Source organism: Porites lutea, chromosome 2 (genome assembly GCF_958299795.1).
Source record: "Porites lutea chromosome 2, jaPorLute2.1, whole genome shotgun sequence".
NCBI classification, from domain to species: domain Eukaryota; kingdom Metazoa; phylum Cnidaria; class Anthozoa; order Scleractinia; family Poritidae; genus Porites; species Porites lutea.
The window spans coordinates 3,670,897-3,695,405 of NC_133202.1; the positions used below are offsets into that span (position 1 = coordinate 3,670,897).

Genomic DNA, 24,509 nt, shown 5'->3' on the forward strand with positions numbered 1-24,509 from the left:
ATCTGATTACAAACAGGAGTCTTCTTCTGGATACTAACTTGATTGCGATTCCGAGCTTCTAATGGTTACTATTATTGGAACTAATTGCGGGGAGTGTCTCATTATCCACTTGGGTCTTGAGAGAGATGGGTCTCTAAAACTGAATAGCACATCTCATAAGTCAGAACTGCGGCTCGCGCTGCTAGTCTGCTTTCAGCCTTCACTGACCTTTAAATCAGTCAGTGCTTGAGGTAGTTCTTCAACTGTTTTACCGTAAGAGCGTTGACTTAATTCTAAGAGCTAGGGAGATTAAGCAGCCACGACGAAGACAGCCATTTAGTTTTAAAAAAAAAAAAACAACAGCTTTGCACGTGCATCAAGCTTCTGGTGGAACATGTCTTTGACATCTCCATTAACTACAAGGGTGAAACTTCCTGTAGAAATGTTTTAAGGAGGACAGGAACGCACGGGGAAGAATGGACACCTTTGGGATTGACACTCAGGTGTCCATCATAAAGAGTTTTTCATCTAATGTGTGTGCACTAATAAAGGGTTGATTCAGATGCCGGTAATGTACTGTTTCTAAGGCAGACCGTTTTGGAACTCGCAGATAGATGTTTGCCTTAGCTTACAAAGAACCGAAAAAAAAAACCGAAAAATACTTAGTTATCTTACACGCGTTACAACATCACAGAAACTCTTACAAAGAGTCAATGTGATGTTATAATATATCACTAATTTCTTTACCTGGTTATTAGCATATTCGGGAGATTTAACCGAGGGTCCTTTTTGATGCAAATTCTATCTTTTTGCTAAATGTGCACGTGCATAAGAAACTGGGAAACAATGCCAGTGAATAATGAGGACGCTCACTTGTAAACACAAAATCTGGGGGGAAAATTGGTTATATTCGAGGCCCTATTTAAAAGCCTTTTCTGTTTTCAATGTTCTTGAAACTTGGAGGGTATCTTTATAGACGATTGATCTCGGGATTGTCAAATTTATAAAAAAATTTAGCGAGCGGTTTTTTGAAAAATGCGAAATTTGTAGGCATGGACCAAATTACGTGCAAAAACAGTAACAAAAGCAGCTGAATGCAAGTTACTAAAATTCTTCTTACTCGCGATCGCTCGGAGCAATTCTCCTCTTTTTTTGTACGCAGTTTTCAATGGCATCAAACCACTATGACATGAAGCCGCGTTTCGCAGGCTTATCATTTTCTTAAAAATTTAGCTAATTGTGTGGATAGCATGCTATTTCACTGTTTTTATGATGCTTAAAACTTCGTTTCAAAATATCTCAAAAACCCTCTCATAAAATTTGTTCAAACTTTGCCATAATTGAGGCAATTATGGCAGGTACAAACTCCCTAAAGCGATTTCTTAAAAAAACTCTTGGTACAGAGAAACACAAAGATAAATAAAAAACGTAATAGCGTCGTTACGTTGCTATGGCGACTCTGATTGCAATAAAACCCAGATCATAAGAAATTTTCATCTTTATATAATACAGTTGTGGTAATCTTTTCTCCATATCTTTACTCATGGCGACGTAGTTAATGCTCAAACTTGGGAGGTATCCCCCCCCCAGAAAATCCAGTCGAGCCACCTTAAGGGAAGCATACAAGGGCAACAAATGATAATTTAAAGTTTGATCTTAGTTCTTACAAGAATTTACAGAGAGTTGACGGTAAAACGTCTGGGAATTTGTTTGTTTGCGACCCTGACCTCCGAATATGTGGCTTCTGGGTTCAAAATTCCGTCCCTGATAACTTATTGAACTTGTTTGAAAGCCCTAGGAGGGATCTATGGGCGTTAGTTCTGTTCCAAAACACTTAAGTTTCCCAAGCGTGTGGTATCCCTCCTCGCTTCTATTACCATGAGAACGAGTGTCTCCAAACTTGAGTTGTATGACTGGAAGACTTGTCTTGTCAGTAAGGAGACCGCTGTCCTCACGCCATTCATCATCGTTTTTATCACAGTTGCAAACATAATTCTTATAGCCTGCACATGTGTTGTTCATCCCACATGCGCATTTACCACTGCCGGGAGTAGCCCCTCCCCAATACAACATCTTAGAAAAACTGCGTGACACCCACCATCCAAACTTGTTCTCATTTTTGTTTAAGGCCGATCCTTTACACTCATACTTGATAAACTGTTCACAGTGTGACGAGACATTGGTGAGACTCGTGAACTGAGACAGACTCGCTCCAGTGTAAGAGATGTCACGTGAGTAGCTGCCTGGACCTTCATAATCCTTCACCAATGTCCTGCTTTCACTGTCATGACTGATGACAGTCACGCCAACGCCATCCTTGTCTTTCATGTCACAAGTCACGTCATACATAGGTGGCAAGCCTCCCTCACCGTCAGGATCAATGACGTAACTTCCACTCGCCGCTAAATGGTCCAATTTTTTAAGATGGCTGCACGATTTTGCTAAAAGGAATTGAATAATTGCATCACAGATCAAGTTGTAGTAATTCTGAAAGCGGCAATCTTTTTCGTATAAAGTAGTCTAGGAAACAACTGCATATTTTTTTTCTTTTTGATAATTGAAAAAATGAATAAATAAACTTTAGTTATACGGCACAGTAATAATTTCGGTCTAATCTAAGAAAGAACATACGACAATGAAATGCTAAGAAACAAATGATAACTATACTGCAATGGTTAAAAAGTTTTATTACTAATATAAATATCTGAATATTTTGTCATGTTAACTACAAAAAAACTTAACAATTAGGACCAATAGAGTTATCGGCTCATGGGACTGAGCCATACCTATCCGGTCGCAAAAACTTCCGATGAATCCTTTATGACATCTGCAACGAAATCCTTTTTTTGTGAATCCAGCTTGACATGTGCCATTGTTCAGACATGGACTACTACTGCAGGGATTCTACGGAAAAGATAGACGAGTTACGGTCACAACGATAGTCCAGGTCCAGTAATGGTAACAATAACAATAACGACCGATGCATTGGTCTCTGATTGGTTTAAATTCCCCAGTTTTTCAATATCAATACAATTGACGTCCCAGTGCAGATCTTTTCAACTTGGACGGAAGATTTTACACGCTATGAGAACATGGAATTGCTATATAAACTACTGGATCACAACAACAAAACCCAAGGAGAATAGACAAAACTAGTACTCCTGGAAAAACATCCGCTTGAATAAACGCCCTTCATATTCTAAAAATGCCATGGATCAGCCAAATGATTTAAAGAGGGAGGCTTTTTACATAGGGGTAATTACGCTTGTAGCTGAAAAATATTTTAAATATGATATTAAGAACTATGTAGATATCGGAGGTTGTTTAAAAACCGCAGAGGCCGCGTCGATCTGCATATTCTTCTTATCATACACAGTCCCATCGAATAAATGCGGATTAATGCCAATAAAACTTGTTTTCTTCCTTTTTCTTTTATTATATCAGGCATCCAGATCTACAAAATGAATAAAAATGATGATGACGATACATGGAAATAATGCTAGCAGTGATTATCATGATGCTGATGATAGTGATAATGATGACGATAACACGAACAATGAAACTAAAAGTGACAATGATGCTAATAATGATGATGTTGGTTCTCTATTTTTGTTTCTATAAACTAGCAAATTTACGGAAATAACGAAATTCTCCGATTATCCTAAGTATTTTAGTCATAATTCCATCACTTTAGAATATAACTGGTTTTACCTCGATTGCCAGATAAGTGTGGGCAGCTTTGTACTTTAGTGCAGCAGCAAATTCATTTTCACCAGTGGCATTATTCAGTTCACATATGGTTTTACCACCTATTGATAACCCCATATTTATGGACACGCAATTGGGCTCCATATAACACTTCACTCGACAGCTCCCTTCGTTAAGCACCTCTGCCCTGCTGATTAAGTGGCCCTTCATGACTGTGTTGAGTGTTGGTTCCTTGAACATAATAATGCGGCATTCCTCCGCAGCTGGTATAAATAGACAGTATATATTATGGCCCGTTTGAAAAACATTAAAAGTGAAAAACAAAATGTGATCAAAACGGCGCCTTTGATAGCTAATGGAGGATATAGTGATTTCTTTCACAAAAGTTCCTTTAGGTTTTAAAAATGTTATCTTATATGACTTTGTCATTTATTAATGAATGTTTATTAAATATAGCGCGCTTCAGTTGTTTTAAAGGATAAAAATTGACTGTTCACAGTCCTCTATTTTTCCGTAAGATCATCGAGATCGAGAGCTTTGCGTTACGGGCTACCCATCTTGCATGAGTGTCTCCCCCTCGATACATTTGAAAATCAAGATAGACGTGACGGTAAGAAGCGGTGTATCTAAACGATCTCACGAAAAAATAGGGGACTGTGAACAGTCTAGAAATGAAACGGCTATACGCTCTAGTTGCATTAGTCCACCCTAAAACTGTTTTTACCCATATGAAGATTCATTAGATTAGTCAGTCTAAAGATTTCGTCGTCGATAATGCAGCGCGGAGCGACATTAATATCAAGCACAATGGAACAATTTGTACTTAAGAGCATAAATTTCTTTATAAAGCGTCGACCGTTTTCCAAATAGTAGCGATTTCGAGCTCCCATTTTCCCTCCAGTTTTAAACACATCAATTTTTACAAGTTATAATTTGGTGTGATAAGTTGATCGTTTTTCTTTTCTTTTCGCCGCTACTTTGTCCAAAGTCACTAAACATTGCACTTTTTATCGACAGTAAGAGAGAAAACGCCTCTAAACCATCCACTATTATTAAAAACTGAATAATTGGATAATGCAATTCTAGAGCTCTGATTGGCTTAGTCATCATGGTATATGAACCATGCTCTCCAAACGGGCAACTGTACTCGTCTGTTCAAAATTTAAAAACAAGCTGAAAATCGGTTGTTTTACAAATAAAGTCGGGAAGAATTTTCGATACTTTGTGGGCGTTTCTAATAAAACAATTATTCCACTCTTGCTTGGGAGTATGAGATAATTTTAGCCCACTCGGTTCTACGCACCTTGTGGGCTGGAATAATTGTTAAATATCAGTGATATGCAAGTTACTTATTAAGCTGTTCAAAGGATGACTTTCCGAGCAACGGAGAGTTTTTTAAATTTGCATGGTGAAAAGAAAGCATTGAAGTGAAGATTTTTAACTCGAACGTTTATACGAGTTTTTAAAACAAATCGAGTCAAAATTCAATTTCTACTTGCATTCGATATACTGTCTGCCGTTAGTTCACCTGCTAAATTGTTAACGAAGGGTTTGTTTTCAGAAACGCTCGAAGCTCGGATATTAATTTTAAACTGGTTTGCACTGGGAATGAGATAAAAGTCTTTCTCACCTAAACTTCTTGAATATTGAATTGCAAGGGAAAAGCAAACGACGAAAACAACATATGAAGTTCCGTTTGCCAGCTTTCCGACCAAAACAGCCATTATTAATATTCTTTGGTCCGCACAAATTTAAAGTGGTCGTTTAAGCGTCTATAATTTGACGTATGTTAGAACTGTTAAGGCAAATAAACAAAGCGCGATTGGTTTAGGTGCGGCATTATTAAATACTGGGTCACATCGACCGGCGAGTTTGGAAATTAATCTTTCCTATTGAAATAATAAAAAATGATGTGTATAGTTTTGTTAGCAAACTCATTTAATCTCAAGGAAACATCTACTTTCAAATAAAGCCGTTTTAAGTATCACTAACTTCCATAAAGTCGTAGCTGATAAATGTTAAACTTATAGTACTGTAGCAGCTTCTATAACTTTAAAGCAATTTTTCACTTATAAATTTATCACCCCGTTTTATCATTTTTAATTACAATGGATTTAAATTTCTCGTGCTCACAGCCAATCTCGTGCCAAGATAACCTCTGGCCAAGGAAAACCATGTAGCCAGGAATATTGTTTTCGTCTATTGAAGGACTAATTTCAGTCCCAAGATATTTACTTGTCAACCAACAGGACTGACATAATAACTATTTTAATTTAAACGTTTGCTTTTTTAAAAAGCAGGTGGTACGGTACGGTGTATAAGTCTATGTTAACACTGCTTTGTGAGATGCGCCAAAGGTTCTAGAACATCGACATCAAACCGTTCATAATCAGTGCATTTTAGCTCATTTACTAGAACATAAAAAATCATTTTTCTTGGAATGATAGGTAATATTTGCATTGCTTAAATTTGACTCATCAGTACTGTACTGCGTTAAACATTCGAAGGAAATGAAAGATTAGGCTTTGATTGTAGGTGAAGGAAGCAGGTGGAACCACTGAGTGTTAACAATTCAAAATTAAAGTGTGCAATGTAACCTTGAAGAGACAGTGGTCACTAACTAGTCGTTTATAACTTCTACTGTAATCTAGCCGAATTTTACGGCTGATAATAGGTATGATCCCTCATGTCATAAGAGAAATTTTAAGATTCATGTTTACGGTAATTACCGGCACGTCAACTTCATGTGTCATGTGACCTAGTTTCCCCTCATCTACTCTTTATTATATGTACAAAAAAAATCTTTTTTCTTCTTTTGTGTATAGGTTTTTCACAAGATTTTAATAAAGTTGTTGATTATTTTTTTAAAAAATCATTAATTTCATGTCAGGTTCATCCAAAAAAAATATTTAGGACACTTTTTTGCTGCTCATCTCCTAGTTTAAGAAATTGCCAACTTGAATTTCGCGTTTGCCATTTGCATGTTATTTAACTTGATGCTAAATCTGACTCTTTATTGACTATTTTCGAATCCCCCATAATATACTATAGATCTATTTGACCCCGCAAGTTTTGAATAAGTAATTGTTTTCAAATACAGTGAAACCTCTATTACGCGGACCCCAGTTCAGCGGACACCTCTATTAAGCGGACGCGGACACTAAAATAAGTTGTATTTGGCTAATTTCCATTGTTAAAAAGAAACCTCTATTAAGCGGACACCGGAAAGAATTGACAATAGTAGTATTAGATTACGTCCTTGAATACGTACTGAAGTTTGGTAATGAAAGGTAATGAACTTGAACTCTGGATAGCTTCTTTAACAACATGCAACTTTATCACAGTACAGAGTAACAGTTGAATGTTGATCGTTAACAAACATTGCGCAATTTTTACAACCTCTATTAAGCGGACACTTGGGAAGAAGTTTCACTGTACTCTTGAAATATGCAGTCCGTCAAAGGAAATTTAACATCAATGGCGAGGGGGCAAACAGCGTGTATTATGGGGGATTTTAAATGATTTTAAGAATTTGAATGCAATTGAGCGTCTTCACGATGGCCATATTGGTGTCCCAAAACAATGGAACTGCGGCCATGTTGGTGTTTCAATCCAATCCTGTGGGAGTTGAGCTATTTTCTTATGTAAACGCTTTCCTTTGTGGTGCGGCCGGGGCTTTCCAACCCTGACTCCGTTTGAGACGAAAGTTTTAATTTAAGTACCACGCCTTATTTGTAACCTTTAAAGAGGAAATTAAATACTTCCAAACACCACCATCTCTTCAACGCTAGGAAAAATTCTTCTTTACATTAACTACCGCCGCCTGGTCAGCTCAGGTAGGAGAGCACCGGTTTGCTGAGCTGGATGTCGCCTGTTTCAAACGCCGGGCCCGACCAGCACTCAGGGAAAGTGCTACCTATGTAATGACATCTGCAAACGGTTAGACTTTCTAGTCTTCTCGGATAAGGACGAAAAACCATAGGTCCGTCTCACGTACAGCACTTTGGATCTTGTGGGACGTAGAAGAAACCACACCCCTGTTCGAAAAGAGCAGGGGACGTAAGACCCCGATGGTGTCGCTAACATTTCCTGGAGGCTTAATCAGTAAGGAGGCTTAATATAAGGATAACTTCATGATTCTCCATCGGGTGTCGTAATGGCGACCTGTAAACAGTGAAAATGTCACTGTTGATTTACTGAAAAAAAGAAAAAGCTCAAATTTTAAAAATTAAATTATGACATATCCTTAATTTCCTTGAAACCATAACCTTTCTCTGTCATAAACTGTTACTCAAGCAGAAACACTTTGTTGCTTTGTCCAGCTGAATTTGGTTAATAATTGCCTAGTTTCAAAAGAAAGACCTTCAAGAGCACGTAAATCTATTTATTATTGGTTTGTGCTAGTTTATTTTTCCAGCTGTTACTTTTAACAAAAACGTTTTATGAAATTTGTTTAAACATGATGTAGATGTATACACACGACTGTTTATCGTTTTGTCGAGAACTTGCGCAAATTGCAGTAAAGAAGTTACCGGAAATTCCAAATGAAAATGAGAAATCTTTTTTCACCAGCTAAATGGTGGTTCGCCATGCCCAGACAGGCATTTTAAGGGCCAACACGCTGTTGTCTTAAAACTCGTGATGCGCACGCATTGACTAAAAAAAATTCTAAAAACTCAGAGGAATCCGATCCCTTTTCTTTCATTAAAAATCTGCCAAATTCGGTGTAACCCGATCAACTAAAAGGAAAATCGGCCTGCGTGCAATGCAAACATTTGTTGATGCTGTTTCATGATGCAGCAGCTTCCTACAAAGGTTTAACAAGAGGTTAAATTGATATCTTAAAAATGAGTCAAATTCTCTTGTTTCTCGTTTATCCGTCGGTACTATTTTATTCCTTGAAGGTCACGGGACTTTCGTGTCGACAAGAGAGATCCAAACGCGGGTTTGCTCTATTCTACAAAAACTACAGTTCTAGCTTCAAAGATGACCATCCCGGATGCGTTAGTTTGTGTGTTAATGATCCAAACTGCATGAGTTTGAATTACTGGCTAAACTCGAAGAAGTGCGAACTTAACACTCACTCGCGAGAAACTTGCCCAGCCTGTTTTATGCAAGCATCTTCCATCTACATGGGTATGGCTAGATATCCAGGTAAGGCTGAAGATTAGCATATAGTTTCAGTGAAGACAGAGCTGATTGCATTCATGTGGGCAATAATTGATAGGGATTAAGCTTGCGGTAGGTGATGTCAAAACGATCACCCTAAAAAACCAGAAAATTTCAACCTTTTCATCAATACTGAATTTAAAAACGAACATAAAAAGGTCACTATGTGAAGAATCAAATTTGAATATACTTTTACTGACAGGTGCTAACTATGCGTAACTCCTCAAGTTTCTTTTAGAGCGAGAACGATCTGAAAATGCATGATTTGTCCTTTCCTCGAGGAACTAGAGAGGGCACATTTTTGTTCTGCTGCCCCAAGTTGTACCGTAAATAGACTGCAAAGCAGCTTTACTTTGGCGTTACGCAAGCACTTGTCGAACGAAAGAACTGAAGCGAGAGTGAAACAAAGCTTGAGCTTCGGCCTTTTTAGACCTTGACTCAGTCTACTCCTTCTAAAATACCACGCTGGCAAACGCGTGAGAAATTACAGTGTTTGTATGAGAATCTAATGTCGAATAACTTCCGTAGATAGGCTATTCTGAAAAAAATATCAATTACAAACTAAAGCTACAAAGAAAAGGATTGTCCAAAAAAATTTTTGACACGTACCTCCAGAGGTTTGCTTTAGATTTTCCATATATTTGTCTGTAATTTTCCCGGGACATTCTTACAGACAAATGTATAGGAAATTTAAAAAGTGGCTCTAGGTCTTCTAGTGCATGTAACACCCTCAGATTTTTTCAGTAGAATCCTCAGGAGTGAAGCTTTGGTTTACAAATCATATTTTTTTCAGAACAGCCGTTCTACGGAAATTATTCGAAATTAGATTCTCATACAAACACTGCAATTTCTTACGCGTTTGCCTACTGGTCAAAATGGCGTCGAAAACCGTGACAAGGTACCCGGATTTTGACTTTGGAGAAAAAAAACTGTTTTCAGTCCCAATTTTCAAATTGAAGAGGGTTGAAACCGTTAATGTTAGTAAACATCCTGAAATGACAAACGTCGCAAATATTGAATTTTTTAAAATAAATATTTTTTCCAAGATGAATGAAATGACAGAATTTTTCCTCTTAATTTTATAAACTATTTGATAATAATACTAATAAAAACATCGAGACGCTAGATTAAAATTTTTTAGCTGTTAAATACTTTAAAACCTCTTAGGAAACCGAGCCGTCAAAATGATGAATGTTATTGGTCCGTTTGCAAAGCAAAAAAACTGAGAATCTTTTGTTTTCAGAAACATTGTAATTGGCAATCTTCTTCCAAGTGTCCAGGTTTGACTGTTAACACTGTAATGAAAGAGGGGGCGAAAGGAAAGATTGCAAGGGAAGAAAAAGCCAAGCGTCTTTCCCTCATCTTTATATATGTTTCCTTCCTATTATTCGCTTTGTGGTCTTCTCCATCATACTCCATTAGCGCTTGTCTGTTCAGCTTGGGGAATGGATGCTAATGTAAAATTTTTTTGTCAATCATACAGCAGGATTTTCAAGAGTGATCTTTCCAAAGTCATGCGCAGATTTCAAGAATTCTAACCCAAAAGCTTTGAGTGGTAGATATGTAATCGACCCGGACGGTGAGAAGGCATCCGACATCTCTTTTCACATTTTCTTAGTCTAGAAAAAAAGTTGTCTCGCAACTATCGTTTTAAGTGTCAGGGCCGCGCGTAGCTGAAAGGGGTTTTGCGTGACGAAAGAATGCGCAGAGAAAGGTGAGCGCATTGTGTAGTCAGTTCTCTTATATTAGTTCTCCACTGACGCGAGACATCTTTAAGTTCACACAAGGATAAGTACGAAAAATTGGTGCATCGATGGGTAGCCCATGTAGAAGGGTGACCCTTTTACCCAGCAAAATCTTTTTTCTTTCATATAAGGCGGGACCAGATCGACAACCAATACACTGATACACCAGAAATCAGAAAGCACTTAGTTCCTTTGGTATCTATTTTTAACTGTAAGTCACGTGATGATAACCATCTCTGGTCGCGAATGTTTTCGTTTCGTATCACGCATTCAACTTTGTTTTGTCTGCATGAGACGCTACAAAATATTTCCACTGTGTGCGCATCCTTATATTAGCAAGCTCAAAAGATTCAGGAACAGTTTGAGGGTATTTATTTCTACGATTGGAGTTAAACGATGAAAGCAAAAAGCAAAGAAGAGACGACAAACAGAAGAACAAAACTCAACAGTCTGTTTTCCGCGTCAGCTTTGCTGCTGTCTGTTGTGTGTTGTATTGCACTTTTTCACGTGGAACTCAAAATTCAAGAACATCAACGAGTGCTATCACAGTCAGCAACATTCTGTGACCAGATGGAGAATGAAATCCTTCAGAAAGTACAACAGAATTACGAAAGATGGCAAATAAATAAAGGCAGCACCTCCGACGGTGATTGGTTCGAGGCTCAAGGTAAGGTGATCAGTCCTTATCGATCTCCGGGAGGGTCGCGGCTTGATGAAGGCTACATACAACTGTATGCTCTGTAAGATAGAGTATGGCTTTATCTCAGTTCTTGAATAGGGGATTTTTTCTGTATTTTAATTTGCATGTGGTTCCTTGGTTGGCTGCCTAAAATCCCCGTATACCTATCAATGTCAAAAGCTGAACCACCTATTAAAAAGTGTCTCAATTCGTGGAAAAAAACCCTTTTCTAATTAAATTGACCCCCGGCACCGTCAACCTACACACCGGAGATCGATCTGACCAATTTTGTTTGACCAGTTCAGTTTACGGTGGTCGAAGTATTGTGATATTGCCTTTGGAAGTACAGCTCATAGACACAGAATATATATATCAAACATGTGGCAAGTTAGTTAAGTCGGTAAACTATATTTCAGTTAACTTGAAAACAATCGAAAACAAATCGTTCGTTAATTTAAATGGCTGGTCGCCAACCTCCTTAGCAAGCATATTAGTTAATACCTCGGGTTCAAGATTAAACTGATTTCCGAGTTAAGAAAATATTTACTTTGACCTTTCAGTTCCATTCTTTCTTTCTTTCTACAGGTATTTTAAACACAGAAATGTTAGACATCCGAAAAAATGTTGTTGACTTAATTAACGTTGACATCCTCCTTGTTACACAATTTTAACGTTGTGTAGGGGACTCCCAGGTTTGTTTCTGTTGGGGTGGGCAGGGAGGTTAGTGGGGCGATGCTCCTTTCTGCTCTTTCCTTATTTACTCCTGCCAAGAAGAACCCTCTCTTACACGACGCTTTCAAGGGTTCGACTGTGTTGGCAAGACTGTGAACGATTTTAAGAGAATATCTGTTAATTGTATTTTCAAGGTGATCAGGAGAACATCTCAAGACTGAAGCGTTCATCACCAACTAATTCCCAGCAAAAGTCAGTCCAAACAGCTGCTGATGTAAAACTGCTGATCAAGGAAGAACTTCGACTGCTGCAGACTCAAGTTTGTGCTAAAGATGAAACGCTCTGTCGATCAGGACCAAAAGGGAGCCGAGGACGACGGGGAAGACCCGGCACTCGAGGAAGACCCGGTCCAGAGGGACCTCCTGGAAAACATGGGCCAATAGGACCTCGAGGAGCAAGGGGCGTGAAGGGTGATCTAGGACTGCCGGGTGACCCGGGTCCCGCGGGACCTGTAGGGCCGCCCGGTGAAAAAGGCATTAAAGGTGAGCCTGGTAAGTCTATCTTTGCTCCTTCTCTGCTGCAGCCTCCTGTTGAAACAACTGTCAATGAAAGTCAGACAGCCATCTTCAAATGTACAGCAGACAGTAATCCACCAGCACATGTCACGTGGACTAAGCAGAACTCATCTCTTCCGGTGGGACGTCACGTAGTAGAGGCCAGTGGCGCTCTGATTGTAAACAATGTTAGACCAGAAGACGAAGGATTTTACAACTGCAGAGCTGAGAATTTGCTGGGAAGCGTAAATGCTACAGCGAAACTAACTGTTCAGTGTGAGTTGTGTATTTAAATCAAATATTTGAGTTCGTCTCAAAAGAGTTTTACGCAGGATCCACTTACGTTTAAGGCGAAAATCTTATTCCACAGGGGGACGCTAAATGATAGCATGATTGTTACCGAGTTGAGAATGATCATCACGGATTCTAGGCTTGGTTCTTTATTTTAATTAATTCTATTTCGATCTATTGTTGCACAGACTCTATTCAATAGCGAACAGTTCGCAATGCCGTACACAAAAAAGCCCTATAGAACAAAATTATATTTACGAACATCTCATTTAATGGGAATTCCTTGAGGACCTTATTGCATCGAACTATAGTAGACCGTGGGTTAAAGAAAGGTTGGAGCAGGATCAAAGTCCACCAAGCAAACTAGATCTTGAGGTCACATATTTAATACTGTATGTCTGTACAAATGTAAACACATTTTTATTTTTTCCTTTAGATGCCCCCAGAACTTTCTTGTCATCCAAAAGATTAATGGCGGAAGAAAAACAAAACGTCACCATCGCCTGCACTGCTAGCGGTCAGCCGCAACCGAGAGTCACGTGGTTCAAGCCATTTGGTACTTTGCCTAAAGACAGAGCTGAGGTGGTAAATGGCACTCTTAAAATTTACAATGTGGCAAAAACAGACGGTGGAACATATCTTTGTAAAGCAGAGAACGTTATGGGAGCCGAAACAGCAACAGCTCTAGTAGTGATATTCTTTCCCCTACGTTTCAAAGTTCGTCCTCCACAAGAACTTACTCCTCTAATAAATTATTCTCCTAAAGTCCTTCTGCCGTGTTTGGCTGAAAGTGAACTAAAAACCACAATAACTTGGACAAAAGACGGCAAGTCTCCACTTCCTGAAGACTCCGACGTTCTTCAAAATGGTACATTAGTTTTGAGGAACATCAAGAAATCACACGGAGGGTCTTACACCTGTAGAGCGGTTAACGCTCTGAAAACAATAGAGGCTAATGTCAAAATCAATTCTCCCATTACAGCTACGTCATGTTCAGTGATAAAAAAATACGCTGGTGGGGCAAGCGGCAACTACGTCATTGATCCAGATGGCGAAGGGGGCCTGGCACCTTTTACAGTGTTCTGTGACATGACTGACAAGAGTGGAGTTGGCGTGACAGTGATCAGTCACGACAGTGAAAGCAGAACGTATGTGCATCAGGTCAGTGGTTATGGCCGTCAAGGTGGTTACTCGCGTGACATTCACTACACAGGAGCGAGTCTCTCTCAGATGGCAAGTCTCACCAGAGTCTCTTCACACTGTGAACAGTTTATCAAATATGAGTGTCATGGATCGGTATTGCTTTTCAACGGCAATCCATATGGATGGTGGGTGTCACGTGATTCCCAAAAAATGAGGTACTGGGGCGGAGCATCTGCCAATAATAAATGCGCATGCGGAATGACCAACTCATGTGCAGACTCCAGGTTTGGTTGTAACTGTGATAAACAGGACCATGTGTGGCGTGAAGATAGCGGCCTTCTCACCGATAAGACCATGCTTCCAGTAAAACAACTTAGGTTTGGAGACATTGGTAACAGATACTCTGATTTTGGTTACCACACTCTGGGAAAGTTTAAGTGCTATGGCATAGTTTAGAGGCAAACTTCATAAGTTAATAAACTTGCCATTGACTCGTTAACTACTCGTACGACCAGGTTTCTAATATATAGTGACAGTGTCACGGCCAGCCTGTTAGCGCGACCAGCCGTTGTCATCACGACCACTGTTTGCCATCAAACATTAGACATACCATTAAAAACAAGAGTGGTGACTAGAAAATACAAAAAATAAAAGAGGTTGAAGGAACGATTGCGTGAAAGCATGTCTGTGAAATGTTTATCTCAAGATTTGCCAGTCCCTCTTACAATTTTTCTAATCCGTCCCTAAAAAGATAAGTTCATATTGCAATAAGTTTCTATAACAAGGTGCTGTGTGAATTCGTATACACCTAGTTTGTACGACTCGTCGACGGAGTGAGGGGTCGATCGTATTATTTAAAAGAGTTTTTAGTTTGCAATGCTGGCAATGGGCTACAAAAATAGAAGACCCACGGTATTCAGTCATAATGGCTATAAAAACAAATAGTCACTAAACTGCTTTTCACTCCTTTTTACAAAAACCTAAAGACATCTGGGAAATTCTGGGTCCAGTAGGGAATTTGCATTTAAGTTCAATATTCCCCTGATATTTGGCACCATGGCAATTCTACACACACCAATTTCCTTTAAATGTTGAAAAAAAGTTGCCTTAGCTATCCTTTCAAAAGGCTCTGATGAGTGCAGAGATCCCGCGTATATGAAACATGAGTGCATACATAAAACCTAGTTGCTGGATGAGATTGCTTAGCATATTTTTGCTTTTCGCAGAACCTCTTATAAAACGCGATAAACAGTTCTTCTCTGAACTGTTCAATTGAATCTCAATAACTCTTTCAGGCCACGTGCTCACCCTTTTGCTCCCAGGAAGCAGCAACGTCAGCAACATCTGAGTTTTCTTTCTAAACATTGTAATTGAATGTTACTTCCCCTCATACTGAAGAGCCAATGACATCACTTACTAAAAAGGAGTAGTATTTACTTCATGCAGCGATGACTCTCTTCTTTTCAGGTCTTATATTTTTAAAACTAGTTATGTGATGACGATTGTCACTAGTCACTGCTTTGTTTTTTTCGTTACTTAAAGCATTTAAGCGCTTAAGATTCAAAATTTGAGGGTATTCGTTCTTACGATTGGAGTTAAGCGATGAAAGCACAAAGCAAAGAAGACAAAAAGACAAACAGAGAAATTCAAAAGCTTTTGTTGCACTTCAGGCTTTCTATTGTCGTTGTATGTTACGTTCTATCGCACTAATTCACGTGGAACTCAAACTTCAAGAACATCATCGAGTGATATCACAGTCAGCAACATTCTGTGCCGACCAGATGAAGTAAGAAGCCCTTCAGAAAGTACAACAGAATTACGAAAGATGGCAAATAAATAAAGACAGGAACTCAGAAGGAACTTGACACGACGCACAAGGTGAGGTAATCATCTTTAAACTCCTGGTGAGGAGTACTCCCTTATTCTAAACGAGCTGTGGGATAGGATATGGCTTTGGAGGTGCTCGATCAGTTCTTGAATAGCGGATTCTTTTATTGCACGTGGCTCCTTAGTTTGGTGCTTAAAATCTCAGTACCTCGAAATTTTAAAAGCTGATCTGCCTAATACATTTTAAAAAGTCCTTAAATCCGGGGCACAAGTATCCCCCACCCCCACCCCCACCCCCACCCGAGAACCCTCCAAGCCGAGATTGAACTAGTGACCTCGGTCCAACTCTATCATCTAAACAAAGTTTAACGTGAACGGTTCCATGAAAGCATAAAACCCACCTTGAAAGAGATCTGGAGGTGCAATGTTTCTTAAACCGCGGCCTAAGTTAGACTTTGTTCAAATAACTGACCCTTTGTGTCTAGTAGGAGATTTGCATTTCAGTTATTTGGTACGACGGCACTTCCAAACACACCAAGTTCCTTTTACTGTGGAAAAAAGTTTTCTTAGGTATATTTTCGAAAGGCTCTTATGCGTGAGAAGGTCCCGCTTAAATAAAATTTTGGTGGAAACAGAAAATATAGTTGTGACTGAGATTGTCTAGGATCTTCTGGCTTTTCGAGGCAGCTCTTACCAAACGGGACGAACTGTTCCCCTCTAAACTGTTTGAGAAAGTCAATAATTCTCTCAAATCACGTGCTCACCCCTTTGCTCCCAGGATCCAGGAACACATTAACATTGTTACTTCCCCTCATACTGAAGCGCAAATGACATCACGTAAGATTAAGGAGTAGTATTTACTTCCTGTAACGATGAATCGATCGCGTCTTTTCAGTTCTTATATTTTTCAGTCTGGTTATGTGATGACGACTGTCACTAGTCACTGATTTATTTTTTTTCTCGTATTACTAAGTATTCACGCTCACGAATTAGATTAAAATTAGAGGGAATTCATTCTTACGATTGGAGTGAAACGATGAAAGCACAAAGCAAAGAAGAGAAAAAGACAAACAGAGAAACAAAATTCAACAGCTTCTGTTGCACTTCAGGCTTGCTGTTGTCACTTGTGTGTTGTATCGCATTAATTCACGTGGAACTCAAAATTCAAGAACACCATCGAGTGATATCAGAGTCAGCAACATTCTGTGGCCAGTTGGAGACGGAACTCCTTCAGAAAGTACGACAGAATTACGAAAAATGGCAAATAAATAAAGATAGGAACTCAGACGGTGCTTGGCAGGAGGCACAAGGTAAGGTGATCAGTCTCAGTTTCGAACTCCGGGGGGAGAACTCCTTTAAACGGCTTGGAAACTAAAATTTGATAGCATTTTGTTTTGAATAAGGGTATGGGCATGATTTTCAGTTGAACATGCCTAGCGAGCGTAAAAATCGCATCCAGTCTGAGGATTAATGAGAGAGGGAAAATTTTATATATTTAGGCATGACAAAATTCAAGGGAACATTGGTACTTAGAAATAACATCTCATAGGCATGGAAAAAATGGGTTCATGCCCTCGCAGCCCAAAATTGACCCAGCTAAACTTAGGTCCCAGATCTCTCGCCGGGTTGATAATTCATTCCCAGTTTTTTGCATGCCGGGCATGCCGATGGTGAAGCCAGTTGGTTTGGCATGCCCGGCATGCCAGGCAAGAAATTGGCATGCCCAGCGAGACTGATTTTGATGTTCGCTTCAGCATCATATCCTGAGAATCACATATAATAGCCAAATATATCTTAGGGAGCTTGAAGTTACAGGTTTCATGCCTGGCAATGAATGCAGATTATAACAAAAAAAGTCATGTTTGTCACAATGTGTGTCACGGGATTGACTGGCAAAACTGAAGACAGGAGCCTGGATTTATAAATAAAAAGCACAACAAAACAACACTCTTCATGCATAAAATAGAATATTTAACTTGCAATCAAAGATTAATCCTTTTATTTGAAACCGATACTGACATTTCTGGGTCCAGATTTAAATTTGATCGCGGAAAAGCGTCTTAAACAATAAGATAACAAATCTTCTTTATCCATGCTTAAGTTTTATCGCGTCGGAATGTTTCCCGGTCAACAGCATTAAAAGACTGGTGAAAATTAAGCTTACCAGGTCGTTCAAGTCAGTATGAGAGTACGACGTTAATACTGCAAAGACGTTCTGATTTGGTGAATTTGGACTGCCTTCTCAGAGAGATTTTACTTAGTTTTTCAGTGCGCTTCTTGTCGGCTATGCGAATCTCGCAAACTGTTTTACTCCTTGCTGACGATAGTCCTTTGAGCAACGTCATTTGCGTCATCCGAAGATACCCCGAGCACGCACGAAATCGGCCGAATTTCCGCAGAAGTGTTTTCGGATGACGATGAATCTAGTTTGTTGTAGCGTGGCAGTTGTGGCGTCACGATGTCGTCATGTCTCTTCGCACTTGTTTGTCTTTTTTTTCTGCGGTGTATGGTTGAGATGTTGGTGAATGCTGGACAAGAAATGGATTCTGCGAGAGACTGTAAGTACAAATTTAGTATTAATTTGGTAAAGAAAAAGCCTGAATATCGAACAAATCCCGTGAATTCGCCTTTTGGCATTCAGTTTATCTTGCTGTTGAGCATGCCTAAGAACTCCGGCATAAGTGGTTGTCAACTCGTTCACTTCGGATTGTTTCTGTTTCTATGTCTTGTAATCTTCTTGTGCTGCTAAGAAGACTAGAGAAAACTTCAAAAATATAGAAACCAAAGCTAAAAAAAGTCAGATCTAATTTTATAGCTCGAGTATAATTATTTTTGGCACCTATGGTCATATTTTTTCACTGTACTGGTAAAGTTACTTATTTTTGCTGCATAGTTTGACTGTTGTTTGAAAGACAATCAAACGGATATTACAATCACTTTTGGAGACAAAATAAAATACCCGTAAATCAAATGCCAAAATCAGATTTGGATTTCGTTTTAAAAAAATGAACATGCTGCAGGTGTCAATGCAAAGTTGTAAACAACTCAATACAAGCAGTCTGTGAATGTGCGTTTAGGTCCACAAAACTAATTTTTCTTTCGGACATCTCATCCAAGCAAAGACTTAAGGCTTACATTGCTTGTCTACGAGTGTACTACAAAATGCTTTGCTACAGTAAGCCTCTGAGAGGCGATTCTGGTAAATTTATAGGACGCTAAAATGCAAATAATTCTAAGCTTAAACAACCTGGCTGGGTCCGACTTTTGAATTACAAAGTGTTCACGTTTGCCGGCTCTACTTTAAATGAACATGGTTTTTGAAATGATTTTGTACTATTTTAACCCGAAAATTATGATTGGGGTATAAAGCTTTTAAAACGGACGAAAACTAAGCTAATAAACATGTTCAATGTAAAAAACTAAGATTTAGACGCTTTTTCAACTTTGCTTTGTGGGCCGAAAAATTTACCTTTACGCAAAAACAAAAGCAAATAATGAGGCTTTTATGGGACATTTTTTCTGAGAATTTTATCTGATCAATTTAATGTCACTAGCATTGTTTTCGTATAGGAATTTTCCTAATCAAATGAGCTTTTAATTTAATTATTTTGATACTCTATAAACTTCTCATTTGATAGCCTCACTTTTTTATACACCGATTGAGAAACAAATTCGCTCTCGTTAAATCCTATTTTATGACCTATTTATTAGAACTCTAGGTAACATACGAAATGATGTAACCGGACAGGCTTTAACCTTTGGTCCTAATTTATTTTTTCTTCGCAACCCCTAATCAGTTGACGGGCCGTGAAAGAATATCGCCACAAAAAGATGCGAAAAAGTTTTCGCTGAGTTTCCTTTACATATTCCGGCTTTATATGGGTCTACACCCCAATTGCCTGCTTAAAAATGAAACTGTTGTTCAATTATGTGTGAGTCAAACTCGGTACAATCTTGACTTGCAAATCCAAATGCAAAGGTTTATTTCGCAGTAGAAAAGCGTGTAAACATCATCGAACAGCGCAATGTAAATTGGCTAATGTGAAACCACGTTTCTTTCACTTTATTTACCATGTATTTATCTCAATTGCACACTCTTGTGAAATTAACCTCAGACAATTAGTTGCGACCTTTAACAGACTCAACAAGCCAGTATGAAAATATGTTAAGAGAAGCTGAGCTCTACATGTTCTATTTCTTTTTTTCATATTGCCCTTGCATGTGTTAAGATTCCATTTCTTTTTTTTTACAGGTAACTTCCAGACATGACGAGGAGATAATTAATTTTTCTAGAGAGCAATCCTTTGATACCGTCAGTTATTACTGACTTACTTTGAGTTATAAACAAAGAACACAGACACTGGTAATGTCAAAAAAACATTAATCCCTGGCAAGCCTACAAAACAAGAAAGAGGAACTCAGACTCCTTATCAAAATGTGAAACAAGATAAAAAGAGCTTTTCTAACGTAGGGAAAATTGCGTTCGAGAGATTTGTAATTGCAACGTTACATTCAAGCACATTGCATTGTCAAACATCATAATTTACCGAATAATGAACAGTGATTTTGGGGGTTAGCTCAGTTTGTAATGAGCTTTGAAAGATATTCTATAGCCTTGTATTTTTAAAAGCTTTCATGGAACATAGATGCATTTTATTATACAATGAAAATAGTCTCTGTCTCTCTTTTTACTGATTTCAGTCAATTCCATTTTATTCGCAATGTGAAATGGGAATCTTATTAAAGACTCATTAAAAGGGGTGAGGAGTTTTTACAATCCCCCAACAGGTCATCTCCACGATGACGCTGTTTTATTACTTCGGCAGAATCCCTCAGGGTTTTACTTTCTTGTGAAAATTAGAGCTTTTGTTATTTAAACTTCGCTGGGACAACCAAATCTATGAAAATGAAGGGAATAGTAATGACGTCATCGTGTAACCGTACATCAAAAGATAAGCACTGTGATCTGTTTAGTTATTTTTTTTTAGCCCGGCTTAAAATATCTGTAGATTCAAGGAATTATAACCTGTGCGTTGAAACATGCCAGAGACCGATTTTGGCATGCCCGGCATGACCCAGATTATGGCACGCCCGGCATTCCAGAGAATTTAGCATGCCGGGCATGTCAGAAATTTGGCATGCCCGGCATGCCGGGGATTTTGCTGGGTATGAATTACTTACTACTAGAACCTAGGCTTCTCGCGGCCTGGGTGAGAAGGTCACGGAACCTCAAATCATGCTTACAGGGCATGCGAAATTCTGTTGCATGCCAATTTCAATGCAAAACCACTCTGGGGCCACCCCCTCTATTATCAGTGAGCAAATCATTGACGATAGGCATGGGAAAAATCCTTGCATGCTAACCAACATTGAAAACGTAGCAGAAATGTCCTCAATTGCTGAGTCATGCCCTAGGGGAGGCTTTAAAATACAGAATTTCCTGACATGAATGAGGGAATTTTCCGTAAACAGCATGTGATCATGCCGGCTAGGACGTATTGCCTCCGTATTGCCCCTTTTTACAGCTAGCTAGGCTCATTTTTAGGTTCCATGGCCTAAAATGACGAAAAATTCATGCCCTAAATGTAAAAAGTCCAAAAACGTCCTCGAAATTTTAGTTTCCAAGCCGTTTTTATGTAGGCTACCTTAGTGAACGCGCTCGGTGGGATAGATCTAGAATGGGGGTTTTTTTCACCTGTATTTCACGTTTTTTTTAGTTGGGTGCCAAGAAATGAAAAATGTAAAAGCTGAACTTCCAATTAAAAAAGGTTTTAATGTACAACACAAAAACCTGTTCTAAATTGACGGAAGCTTCCCCATCGCCCCTTGTCTCGTCAACGTACCCATCCGATCAGGGATCGAACTAACCAATAGATTAGTTAACGATGATACAAGTGTCTCAACATGACTGGTATCTCGTCTGGCAGTACAGCTCATAAACACAAAATAGTGATATAAAAAATGCGTGTTACACTGTATTTCATTAACCTAGTTGAAAACAATCGTGGAAAGATCCATCGTTTCTTCTTAAAAACGGCTGTTTGCCAAAGCTAGGTTAACCCTTTATCCTCCTTGACAGGCATATTAGTTGACACCGCACCAAGATTAAGATGATTTCCGGGTGATTAAAATATGGCCCGTCAGTTCCATTCTTAATCTTTCTACACGTAATTTTAAACACAGAACTGTCAGACATTGGACTAACTGTGCGAGCCTCACAAAAATATATATTTTCAATTCTTTAAATCTCATAAATCACGGACGGGGGACATACAAGTTTATTTTTGTTGGGAGGGGGAGGGGGGAAAGTGGGGTAATACCTACTGCAATTCTTTCATTATTTACTCCGGCCAGGGATATGGGTTCCTGCTCCTTCCCAGGGATTTCTTTTCCGTGACATGGTTTCAAGGGTTCGAGAGTGCTAACAAGACTGTGAGCTATTGAAAAGGAGTATCTATACATTCAGTTGCGTTTTCCAGGTGATCATGAGAACATCTCAAGACAGAAGCGTTCGTCGCCAACTAATTCGCCGCAAAAGTCAGTCCAAACAGCCGCTGATGTAAAACTGCTGATCAAGGAAGAACTTCGACTGCTGCAAAACCAAGTCTGTGCCAAAGATCAAACGCTCTGCCGATCAGGACCAAAAGGGAGCCGAGGACGACGGGGAAGACCTGGAACTCGGGGAAGACCCGGTCCAGAAGGACCTCCTGGAAAACATGGGCCCCTAGGGCCTCAAGGAGCAATGGGCGTAAAGGGAGATCTAGGACTCCCAGGTGACCCGGGTTCCGCCGGACCAGGAGGCCCACCTGGCGAAAAAGGTGTAAAAGGTGAGCCGGGTAAGTCTATCTCTGCTCCTTCTCTGCTGCAGGCTCCTGTTGAAACAACCGTCAATGAAAGCCAGACAGCCATCTTCAAATGTACAGTGGACAGTAATCCACCTGCACATGTCACGTGGACTAAGCAGAACTCATCTCTTCCGGTAGGACGTCACGTGGTAGAGTCCAGTGGTTCTCTGATTGTGAATGACGTTAGACCTGGAGACGAAGGACTTTACAGCTGTAGGGCTGATAATTTGCTGGGAAGCGTTAACGCTACAGCGAAACTAACTGTTCAGTGTGAGTTTTGTTTATTTTAAATCAAGTTTTTGAGTTCTTCTTAGTTTCTTGATGTTAACAAATTTTTTTAGGCACCCCTCACTTACTACAGGAAAAACAGGAAAATCGTATTCCGCAGGGGCCGCTTGGTGATAGCGTGATTCATTAGTACCGCTAGAAGCCTGATCATAACGACTTCGAGTCTTGGTTCTTTATTGTGTTGCATACGTATTGTTTTGTTTTAGATGCTCCCAACACTTTTTTGTCGTCCAGAAGATTAATGGCGGAAGAGAAACAAAACGTCACCATCGCCTGCACTGCTAGCGGTCAGCCGCAACCAAGAATCACGTGGTCTAAATCATTCGGAAGTTTGCCTAAAGACAGAGCTGAGGTGGTTAATGGTACCCTGAAAATTTACAATGTGGCAAAAACAGACAGTGGAACATATCTGTGTAACACAAAGAATATTATGGGGTCAAAAACAGATACGGCTCAACTGACAATATTTTCTCCACTGCGGTTCAAAGTTCGTCCTCCCCAAGCATTGACCCCAATGATAGATTTCGCTACAGTCCCTCTGCCGTGTTTAGCTGAAAGTGATCTCAAACCCATGATTACATGGACAAAGGACGGCAAACCTTCTCTTCCTGTGGACTCTGACGTATTGCAGAATGGTACGCTAATTCTCCGCAACATCAAAAAATCACACGGGGGGTCTTACACTTGTAGGGCGACTAACGCCCTGACGACAATAGAAGCTGAAGTGAAAATCAATGCACCAGTTGTAGCCCCTTCCTGTTCGATGATAAAGAAATACATCAGCAGTAAAAGCGGTAATTACGTCATAGATCCAGATGGTGAAGGAGGTCTGGCAGCTTTTACAGCTTTCTGTGACATGACTGACAAGAGTGGTGTTGGCGTGACAGTGATCAGTCACGACAGTGAAAGCAGAACATATGTGCGTCAGGTCAGTGGTTATGGCGCTCAAGGTAGTTACTCTCGCGACATTCATTACACAGGAGCGAGTTTCTCTCAGATGGCAAGTCTCACCAGAGTCTCTTTACAATGTGAACAGTTTATCAAATATGAGTGTTATCATTCGGTGTTGCTCTACAACGGCAATCCATATGGATGGTGGGTGTCACGTGACTCTCAAAAGATGAGGTACTGGGGCGGAGCATCTACCACTGATAAATGCGCATGCGGAATGACCAACTCATGTTCAAACCCCAGCTATGGTTGTAACTGTGATAAAAACGACAACGTGTGGCGTGAAGACAGCGGTCTCCTCACTGATAAGACCAAGCTTCCAGTTAAACAACTTAGGTTTGGAGATATTGATGATAGTTACTCGGAGTATGGCTACCACACTCTGGGAAAGTTTAAGTGCTATGGCATAATTTAGAGGCAAACTTCATAATTTCATAAACTTGCCATTGCTTCGTTAACTACTCGTACAACCAGGTTCTTAATATGTAGCGTCAGTGTCACGGCCAGCCTGTTAACACGACCAGCCGTTGTCATCACGACCACTGTTTGTCATCAAACATTAGACATACCATTAGAAACACGAGTGGTGACGAGAAAATACAAAAAATAAAAGAGGTTGCAGGGAAGATTGCGTGAAAGCATTTCTGTGAATTGTTTA

At 39.6% G+C, this 24,509-nt stretch overlaps 3 protein-coding genes across 3 annotated transcripts; 2 read left to right on the top strand and 1 right to left on the bottom strand.

Annotated features, from left to right (window-relative positions):
• Nucleotides 1–1,746: 1,746 nt before the first annotated feature.
• LOC140927440 (neurexin-4-like) lies at nt 1,747–5,411 on the bottom strand. Its single transcript, XM_073377087.1, has 4 exons — nt 5,318–5,411; nt 3,691–3,950; nt 2,766–2,883; nt 1,747–2,420 (listed from the first exon to the last, which is right to left on the bottom strand). The coding sequence occupies exons 1-4, from the start codon at nt 5,409–5,411 to the stop codon at nt 1,774–1,776; spliced, it is 1,119 nt and encodes a 372-aa protein (XP_073233188.1). The 3' UTR covers nt 1,747–1,773.
• Nucleotides 5,412–10,857: 5,446 nt separating this feature from the next.
• On the top strand, nt 10,858–14,587 carry LOC140927444 (uncharacterized). Its single transcript, XM_073377091.1, has 3 exons — nt 10,858–11,268; nt 12,147–12,782; nt 13,234–14,587. Exons 1-3 carry the CDS (start codon nt 10,998–11,000, stop codon nt 14,394–14,396), a joined length of 2,070 nt encoding a protein of 689 aa, XP_073233192.1. The 5' UTR covers nt 10,858–10,997; the 3' UTR covers nt 14,397–14,587.
• A 2,216-nt stretch (nt 14,588–16,803) lies between these two features.
• On the top strand, nt 16,804–24,480 carry LOC140925073 (uncharacterized). Its single transcript, XM_073375029.1, has 3 exons — nt 16,804–17,082; nt 22,234–22,882; nt 23,107–24,480. The coding sequence occupies exons 1-3, from the start codon at nt 16,804–16,806 to the stop codon at nt 24,264–24,266; spliced, it is 2,088 nt and encodes a 695-aa protein (XP_073231130.1). The 3' UTR covers nt 24,267–24,480.
• Nucleotides 24,481–24,509: the final 29 nt, after the last annotated feature.

Coding starts and splice junctions, on each gene's coding strand:
- LOC140927440 (XM_073377087.1), bottom strand. CDS start 5,411: ATGGCTGTTTTGGTCGGAAAGCTGGCAAACGGAACTTCATATGTTGTT. Junction 2,884..3,690: donor ACACTTATCTGGCAATCGAG/GTAAAACCAGTT, acceptor TCTTTTCCGTAG/AATCCCTGCAGTAGTAGTCC. Junction 2,421..2,765: donor AAGTTTTTGCGACCGGATAG/GTATGGCTCAGT, acceptor AATTCCTTTTAG/CAAAATCGTGCAGCCATCTT.
- LOC140927444 (XM_073377091.1), top strand. CDS start 10,998: ATGAAAGCAAAAAGCAAAGAAGAGACGACAAACAGAAGAACAAAACTC. Junction 11,269..12,146: donor TGATTGGTTCGAGGCTCAAG/GTAAGGTGATCA, acceptor TGTATTTTCAAG/GTGATCAGGAGAACATCTCA. Junction 12,783..13,233: donor AGCGAAACTAACTGTTCAGT/GTGAGTTGTGTA, acceptor TTTTTCCTTTAG/ATGCCCCCAGAACTTTCTTG.
- LOC140925073 (XM_073375029.1), top strand. CDS start 16,804: ATGAAAGCACAAAGCAAAGAAGAGAAAAAGACAAACAGAGAAACAAAA. Junction 17,083..22,233: donor GGCAGGAGGCACAAGGTAAG/GTGATCAGTCTC, acceptor CTATACATTCAG/TTGCGTTTTCCAGGTGATCA. Junction 22,883..23,106: donor AGCGAAACTAACTGTTCAGT/GTGAGTTTTGTT, acceptor GTTTTGTTTTAG/ATGCTCCCAACACTTTTTTG.